Source organism: Papilio polytes, unplaced genomic scaffold (assembly GCF_000836215.1).
Source record: "Papilio polytes unplaced genomic scaffold, Ppol_1.0 DF824180.1, whole genome shotgun sequence".
NCBI lineage: Eukaryota > Metazoa > Arthropoda > Insecta > Lepidoptera > Papilionidae > Papilio > Papilio polytes.
Window position 1 is genome coordinate 356,557 of NW_013525024.1, and position 8,651 is coordinate 365,207.

Genomic DNA, 8,651 nt, shown 5'->3' on the forward strand with positions numbered 1-8,651 from the left:
CAAATATGTGTCAAACGTTGAACTCAATTAGTTGAGTGAAAAATGTTTAACGGTTGAAATTTGAAGGATGATCATCGGTTTTCAAATACCTATGTAGTTCATTGAATCAACAACCCTTTGTTATGACATTGACATTTCTAGTGTTACTATATTTAGTGATTTGCCGCGATCTCGGCAGAATTTTTTTCAAACCGTCGATGTATTAACTTCAAATCATTGATGAATATTATTAATTTGGCGAAGGATTGTAAAAGCCATTAATTATTTCATTTTAAACAACAAAGATAACGGACAAAAAAGAATACATGAGGCTGTAACTTTTATAATGTATTTTTTTTTAGCAGAACATTCAAATTAAATCTGGTAAGACTATTAATTTCCTATCACTTAGTATTTTTTTAAATGTTGGTGAATGTTTAATAATCGAAGCTTGTCTGAAAACACGTCTGCTGTCATTAGTTTGATAAGATAAAATAATATGGAGATTATATTTGCATAGTGATAAAGTATGAAAATGGGATAAGTTATTAGCAAACAATTAACATTGCAATATTAAAAAATATTTTAATTCTATCCATAATGGAACATTTTGGCTTTTCTCACATATTATACGAGCCAGATAAATATAGTCCTGATACATTGGACTTATTAAAAGATGAAGAAGCAAGAGAATACTGGCTCAATACGTGCGAAAAACTCGTTGAGAAATATGTAAATTTTGCATTAACAAACAATGACGATCCTACAGTGGAAATAAGAGCTTTAAAATTTAAAACTTGTTACGTGGAGGCAATAAAAGAACTTCGGGTAAACCCTCTGTAAGTACCGTTTTAATTAAATTTTATTTTAAAATACTAGATTTAAAATGTTAACACGTATTAACATATTTTTTCTTACTTTGTCCATGAACAAAATTTTTTTGAGCATACATATAAATTTTTGATATTTATCACAAATGTAATCTACTTGCTTTTGTATAATTGAATTCTTATAAAATCTCCCAGAATGGAATTGATAAAATTAAAGGCAGTCTAAGATATTGAATCTCCTTATTATGTTTTCAAATTATTTATGTAACTTATTATTTATGATTTTAGTGCTCATGGGCAATTGACCATAAGATTGCTTCTTGACATCAACGAAACATGCCTTCGTTCTCAGGGGTTCTTTGATTTATGGAAACAACAAAAGAAATATGAAAATGACACTGCTCTTGCTGGCCTCCGAGCGAGACTAAATGAAATTGATGCTTTACCAACCGAGAGAGAAAGATGGACAGAGATTTGTCGGGGAGTTCTTGCTGGTAAACCAACTTCTAAATGATGATATTATTTTGATTTTTAATATGTATCATGTAATACATGAAATGAATCTTATTTAAGGTAATATGTTTGACTGGGGTGCTCAAGCCGTTGCAGATATACTCGATTGTGGGCTTTATGGTGCTTTGCAGAAGATTCAAAACAGGCCATGGTTATATGATGGGTTAGACAAATGGCTAGAGAAATTAGAGGTAAAATGGGCAATCATAATTAATACTGTGCATTTTCATGTTGTTTATAAAGCTGTAACTATGAATATTTTTACAGAAGACAGTGCACCATTGTGCAGCTGTATTTGTGGACAATAGTGGAGTTGATATAGTCTTAGGCATTTTGCCATTTATAAGAGCTTTATTACTTAGAGGCACCTCTGTTATACTCTGTGCAAATGAGTGGCCGGCTCTCAATGATATTACCAATGTGGAATTGGAAGAAGTTCTGCGGCATGCTTCCCTCATTTGTCCTGTAATATCTTCTGCTATGGCTTCTGGAGATTTAGTTGTAAGATCCAGCGGACAGAGAGGGCCATGTCTTGATCTCAGAACTATTAGTGTAGGTGAGGTATTCAAAATATTGTGAATTCGTTTATAACAACAATGTTAAGGAATGTTAAATCAAAATGTATTTTATTTCCTTAACATATTGTGTCTGAATATTCTATAACAAACATTATATTAACTATATAAACAAGGAAATTGTAGTGGACCCTAAATAATTAATTTTTAATCAATATAAACAAGTTAATTTAAATTAGCAATTATTTTATGTAAAATTCATGTTGTATCACACAAAAATTTGTGATACAAAACAAAATAATCTATGTCTTCATCAGTTGTAAAGAAAATATTCTGTTGTAGTAATTCATATTATACTTTTTATGCAATAGCTTGTTTAAGATGTTTATCTTCATGATAATGGTATTTTGCAGGTTTATGCGCTGAAATGAAAGTTCGAGGAGTAGACTTAATAATATTAGAAGGAATGGGACGAGCTCTTCACACAAACTTCAATGCTCGTCTTGCTGTAGACTCATTGAAGTTGGCTGTTGTGAAGAATGCATGGTTAGCGCAGCGTCTCGGCGGACCGTTATTCTCAGTTATATTTATATATGAGGATAAACCGACTGTAACATAACATCAACAGATTTTAATGTCAGCAAATTGAATTACCTACTTGTCTCTGTCCAACTGAATCTTTTAACTTGGTAATGTTTACCTTTGTCATAGTTTCTTATCAAACATAACGATCTGTACCAATGTGTTGATGGCATTTTGTGGAATATATTGAGTGTTACCCTGAAAATTCTTTTTTTTTTTTATCAAAATGGCTTATAATAGAAGGCTAGGGTTGGCGCCTAAAATGCTTAGGAAAATGAGAAAACCTCCATGTTTTATTAATAATTAGGTTATGATTCTGATTCTTGAAAATCCTATAATAGACAAAGCCAATAAATGTGTTGGTAATTTGTTTAAAAACATGGCTGCTGATAAAGGGTGTGGCCCTGTTGTGAACTGGGTTGCAATATCTTACAATCTTATCTGTGGTTAAAAATATACCTTGCCACTATCTGTTAATAATTACTATTTTTGTTGTTCTTACTTAAATAAAATAGTATACTTACAACTGTAAATGAAGGAATACTTTATGACCTCAGAATATCATAACAAATAACTATGTCCAGTGGGTCTAGAATACCTTGGAACAAACTTACATTGTTAAAGCAAATAATGAGCAAAAATAGAACATTCTTAAATTTTTGCCCTTACAAGAGCTAAATAAAATCACTTTTAAATATCAATGCTATGGTTTATTTAAATAAAAAAATGACCTACAGCACATCATATCATACTGTTATGAATAATCTTGCAATCAACAATTCATACAGATTTCATGAGATAGAGGGTAGTAGTGATTGAATACAAACAGATGCTTGTATATTCACTGTACAACGAATTGCAGAAATGTACATAGGTTATAAAAAAGGCTACCTAAACACTAATAAATCATAACTTTTAAGGAATTATTTATAACATACCCCATTTGCTACACCAAGTTAAGGACAGTTCTAAACTTTATGCCATATTTAGAATGGCTTAAACCAATGGTTTAAAAACGTCAACAATATTTCATTAAGTATTTTTGTCTTACGATACAATTAGGATCTGTTGAGCCAAGCAATCATTTTGAACAATATGTAAGCAATTCCGACAGCATAAGCTATCTTTTCCTTCTGTTGACGTTGCAACTGCTCTGCCTCAATGGACATCACACGTCGATTTAACTTCACAATCTGCCGCCGTAAATGCACTAGCTCCTCAGATATAGATAGGCCTTCGCCATTTCCCATTGGAGGTGTTGGATCTCTAAAAAAATATGTTAAATATCACATACACAGTACAGATATTTTTACAATTTGTATATTTTATACCTAATGTTTTATATAAATGCTTTTGTGTTCCTGGGTCCTAATTTTGCACACGCTTATACAAAGCTCAGAATAAAAAGTTTGCTACTAGCTGACATGTTAGCGCCATAATGCATCAATAAAAATAAGGCAGTTTCAAAACTTGTATAAGGCACTATTTGACAGCTTCAATGTACCTTAAAACCAGGCGAGACTCGGTATTAATGGAGTCATTAAAATTGTCACAGCGAGGGGTAACGGCGCGCGCACCATCACCCTGAGAGCGTATCGTGCGCGCCTGTCGGGGCGGCGAAGTGCCTGCCTCGGCCGGGAAGTCATCAGCTGAGGGGAAGTAGTGCTGGTCGAGGGTTATCACACGTGGCGGAGTGTTTACACGAATCATACCAGGGTCGGTTGGTAGCACCGCATTATCCAGTTGAATTTCTCTTGGGGGTGCCTTTGTACCTATTGAAGAAAATTGTTTTTGTTGTATTTTAACTTTAAACAAATTCAGGGAATTTATAATAATCCTCTATATCAATAGAATAAAAACAAAAACTATTACATGTTGCTTTAAAAAGTGCCTACAGTTTGTCTAAATAAGATTGATTAGTTTGATAATTGATGTATATGAAGTATTCTTATTTAGACAAATTATAACTTTTTACATAATTTACCTATGTGCTGGTCCTGTCCAACAACGAGTATCCTTTCTGGTACTTTCATATCAAATTTTTCATTGGCATAATCCCATCCTCCCACTAACCCATTGGGTGTATTTTCATCATCAACTATATCACCTGTTGCCTAAAGAAAAACGAAATTTACTATCAAACATTTTTAGTTTAATTACATTTTCAATAAAAACAAGGATATTTTCATTACTTTTTAAGGTGCAGGAAAGAGTGAGATTATATGTAAGTGCCTGTTTAATCATTTTTATTTATTAATGAAAATCTTTCTTGAATAAAATGTTTTGGAAAAATGTATTTGTCAAAATCTGTAGGCACTTATAGTACTTTGGAGTTTTAAAATCTGGACAATGCCCATTGTTTTCTTTGAAATAAATTCAGAGACAAAAAGAGAAAAAGATGATTGATCTATTTACAGATTACTACAAGTATGGGACATTAATACTGTTATGCATTTGTAATGTTTTAATAATATTTTGTTTTATAACAAAGACGACGACTGTCTATATAAAATAATTTACCTTAATTCGTTGTGGCACAGTCATGTTATGGCTAATGAGCCGAGCATAAGCTTCTTCAGTTGTGAACTGCATCATTTGTACCTTGAAATGGTAAATTATGTTTATCGATACCAGGTGATTGCAGTTAATAATTCCATATCAAAAAGTAACAGAGAAAATGGTAAATATGTTGGATTTTTGCAGGTATTAAGATATTTACGTCACTTCTGACAAAATCTTATCTCATACAAGAACGAAGTTAAGATGTAGATGAAATTACAATGATTTAAACACCTCATACTCACAATATTATGTGACGGTTATTTAAGTTTATTCCATTTGTATTTTTGTAATAAATTACTTAAATTGAATCTTTTGTCAAGCTAAAATTGACTGACAGAAAGAAATTAAATAGGTGTTCAAAGATTATATAGATCACAGAACAAATAAATGTATAACATTTATGAACGTTCGTCTAAATGTCATTGCATTGTCGTTGGTTAAACTTAATCCTAAAAATAAAAATTGAGAAAAAAACTTTTATAATAATATGATAATCAATGAAAAATCCTATTAATCATATGCAAGCGTATGTATTTACATAAGAAATTGATTAAAAATACACACTTGCAAAAACATTTGCAACAATGTGATTTCTAAATGTAGGATCATCGTAGCTCGATCCGTGTTCAACTGTCATTGGCGGTTTCGGTTTGTTCATTGTGATAGCATTATAATGGATTTATTTTGTAACAAATTAATATTAAGTTTAAAGTAATCGATATTAATTTAAAAGTATGACTTGACATTTTAAAAAGACATTGTGCACGTAATAAAAAATATTCATATTCCTAAACTGAATTTAATTGGTAGTAAACAATGAAGTCCACCGGCCTTCTAATTCCTTTATTAGTAATTTTAATCCACGTTCTTGTTTTTGTATCTACCGATACTGATCCACCAAAGCGAGATGAAAAGAGAGCAAAAGGAGTCACAACTTTTGTAACCGCTAAGTGGGAGTCAACTCCAATAGTCTTAGAACTTGCTGAATATCTTTCTGGCGAAAGTTCTGATCTGTTTTGGTCATTTGTTAACGGTGTTAACTCTTTAAAATCTCCTTTACAAGGATTAGGTGAGTAGATGTCATTACCGAATGTTACCAATATTGACAGAATAAGGATTTAATACAAACTTAAACGTATTTCAGCAACTGACAAAGAAGTTTATGATGCATGTATTGGTATTGCGAGTACATTGCTGGCGCCGGCACAATTGCGAATGGCAAAATTGGCTCTGTCCATGCATTTGACCTCTCCAGCTGTTCGTATGTTTGATGAGATTGCTACCCAAAATGGTGCTAAAGATGTTCAGTGTGAGGAATATGTTCATATTGCATCAAGGAAAATTTGTGATACTGACACTTTACGTGATGTACTTAAAGCATACAAGACCTATAATCCTGTAAGTTTAGTGTGCAAATATTTTCCTTATCATTTATGGTGCTGAAAGACTTTACTTGGAATAGTAGATTATGGCAACTCATTTGTAAATGCAATGGATATTGACTGCAATAATAATGAATATTTCCAAAGCTAAATGATAACTTTTCATGTAAAATGTTTGTTTACAGGAAGATCATATTTTAGAGACATATTTGTTGGACCACTCTTATCCTAGTAGTGACAATAAAACTCTTACAGCCATATTATATGGGGAACTTGGAACTGTTGAATTTGCTAACAAACATAAAATACTTGCTACATATGCAGATATGGGTGCAGTCAATTATGTTGTAAGGTGGAATGTTAAGGTATGGGTTTTAATAACATATCAGAAATTATTTATCTTCTTACTTTTTCATCAAATTAATTGTAACTTTCTCACAGTCTAGAGGTGGACCTAAATTGCGTCTATCTGGCTATGGTGTGGAGTTACAACTGAAAAGCACAGAGTATAAAAGTCAGGATGATACAACACCAAAAGAGACTGACACTGGAGATGCTGCAGAGCCGTCTGTGGAAGAAGATGAAAATGACCCTCAGAATCAAATAGATGGTTTTAACTTTGGAAGGCTCAAGTAAGTTGACAGTGAGATGATATCAATTTTTAGGTTTTCTTTTAAAATATTACCAGTTTGTGGTTGGTTTGAGGATTGTGGATTTTCTATTAACTGTAACATAAATGTGAAGGTAAAAATCATTGTTGCTTAAGTAATTTATGTTAGTCTAAGACTCATGTAATAGGATTAAAGCAACTTTTGTGTCAAGGGTGTCTTATGCAAGATGATGTAAGAAACAATGTGTACTGTAAATAACTTCTTTTCATATAAATTTGAAATTTTCTAGGGAAATTTAAAATGTATTTCTCCTATATTATTTAATAGGAACTTATTCCCTGCCCTGCGCACACCATTGGAGCGGTTCCGACGTCACCTGTCGGAGTCCAGTGAGGAGCTGGCTCCACTCAAAGTGTGGCAGATGCAGGCTCTCAGCATGCAAGCTGCCGCCGCTGTCGTCGACGCCAATGACGCCGGTGGCGATGAGGCGCTCAAAGTGCTTACATCTATTGCACAGAACTTCCCAATGCAGGTAAGAACATGGACAAATTTTAATAAAAAAAAGTTAGCTAGCTTAGATTACATTTTAATAAGGTGAAATGGTTACAGATGGTATTTATTGTTAATGTCTGCTTAACAGGTTTTCGTCTTTCAATTTATCTTATGCCATCACAGTTATTGCTACCTTCTTGATCATGTCACTATTCACACAATTCATCCATCTCATTCTTTGCCTACCTCTACAGGTGTACCTCTCACACTCATAACTAACGTTTTTTTTAATTAACTATACCTATTGTGAATGTAATTTGTTTCAGACAAAGTCCCTCATCCACGTGAATGTGCCTCGTTCATTCCGCGATGAGGTGCTGTACAACCAGGACGTGTGGGCGTCATCTCTGGGACTGCGCGCCGCGGAGCCTCTGCTGCTGGTTTCTGGTGCCCAGTATGACGCCGAGGAGGTGGACGTAATGGCCCTTCTCGCCGCCCTCAGGGAGGACGTCGGACCAATGAATGCTTTACATGCACTCGGTTTGTTTGACTAAACAGATTTTTAAATTAATGTTCAATTTGGTAATATGCTTATTGTTTCATAGCTATTCTATGGCATCTGAAAAAACCATGTGTCAGATATCTATATCTTATAATATTATAATTATAAAAACCTGAAACCCAAACATCTATGTTTTTGAAATATCATAATTATGAGAATATGTTCTTGTATGGATCATATTATACCAGGTTTACCGAAGAACCTTATCAATTCACTAATGTCACTGGAGCTGGGCGAGGCGTACACGTGGGAGGAGTACGGGCTGGACATCCGCGACTCGGCCATCACGTGGCTCAATGATCTGGAGTCAGACGACCGCTACCGACGCTGGCCCTCCTCTTTCATGGAACTCTTGAGACCCACATACCCTGGCATGCTCAGAAATCTAAGACGGAACATTTATAATTATGTATGTATTTTTCTAAAATGGCTTATTTTTGTCACTATGGTACAATCGAGGAATCTCTCCAGATTCTACCTCAAAAGTTGCAGTTGAACGTTTTGTCTGTAAGAAAAAAGATCGGCTTAATTGTTTTTATTATTCAGTTGCTTGCGCAACTCACTGCTAATTAGTTGATTATTTGTGAGATGAGGCACTTGTCTCGTTGCATAGAATATGGTAA

At 33.6% G+C, this 8,651-nt stretch overlaps 3 protein-coding genes across 3 annotated transcripts in view; 2 read left to right on the forward strand and 1 right to left on the reverse strand.

The window, feature by feature from the left end:
• The first annotated feature begins 401 nt into the window (after nucleotides 1–401).
• On the forward strand, nucleotides 402–2,624 carry LOC106111221 (pantothenate kinase 4). Its single transcript, XM_013293239.1, has 5 exons — nucleotides 402–818; nucleotides 1,098–1,303; nucleotides 1,383–1,513; nucleotides 1,590–1,878; nucleotides 2,251–2,624. The coding sequence occupies exons 1-5, from the start codon at nucleotides 580–582 to the stop codon at nucleotides 2,454–2,456; spliced, it is 1,071 nt and encodes a 356-aa protein (XP_013148693.1). The 5' UTR covers nucleotides 402–579; the 3' UTR covers nucleotides 2,457–2,624.
• A 483-nt stretch (nucleotides 2,625–3,107) lies between these two features.
• Nucleotides 3,108–5,334, reverse strand: LOC106111222 (mitochondrial fission factor homolog A). Its single transcript, XM_013293240.1, has 5 exons — nucleotides 5,224–5,334; nucleotides 4,940–5,020; nucleotides 4,404–4,533; nucleotides 3,924–4,191; nucleotides 3,108–3,685 (listed from the first exon to the last, which is right to left on the reverse strand). The coding sequence occupies exons 2-5, from the start codon at nucleotides 5,012–5,014 to the stop codon at nucleotides 3,478–3,480; spliced, it is 681 nt and encodes a 226-aa protein (XP_013148694.1). The 5' UTR covers nucleotides 5,015–5,020; nucleotides 5,224–5,334; the 3' UTR covers nucleotides 3,108–3,477.
• Nucleotides 5,335–5,594: 260 nt separating this feature from the next.
• LOC106110970 (UDP-glucose:glycoprotein glucosyltransferase) overlaps nucleotides 5,595–8,651 on the forward strand; it is a 10,387-nt gene continuing 7,330 nt past the window's right edge. Inside the window, 7 exon segments of the mRNA XM_013292938.1 lie at nucleotides 5,595–6,050; nucleotides 6,126–6,379; nucleotides 6,549–6,728; nucleotides 6,805–6,995; nucleotides 7,302–7,506; nucleotides 7,793–8,006; nucleotides 8,217–8,513. Coding sequence (XP_013148392.1) covers nucleotides 5,798–6,050; nucleotides 6,126–6,379; nucleotides 6,549–6,728; nucleotides 6,805–6,995; nucleotides 7,302–7,506; nucleotides 7,793–8,006; nucleotides 8,217–8,513 — 1,594 coding nt within the window. The 5' untranslated portion in view covers nucleotides 5,595–5,797.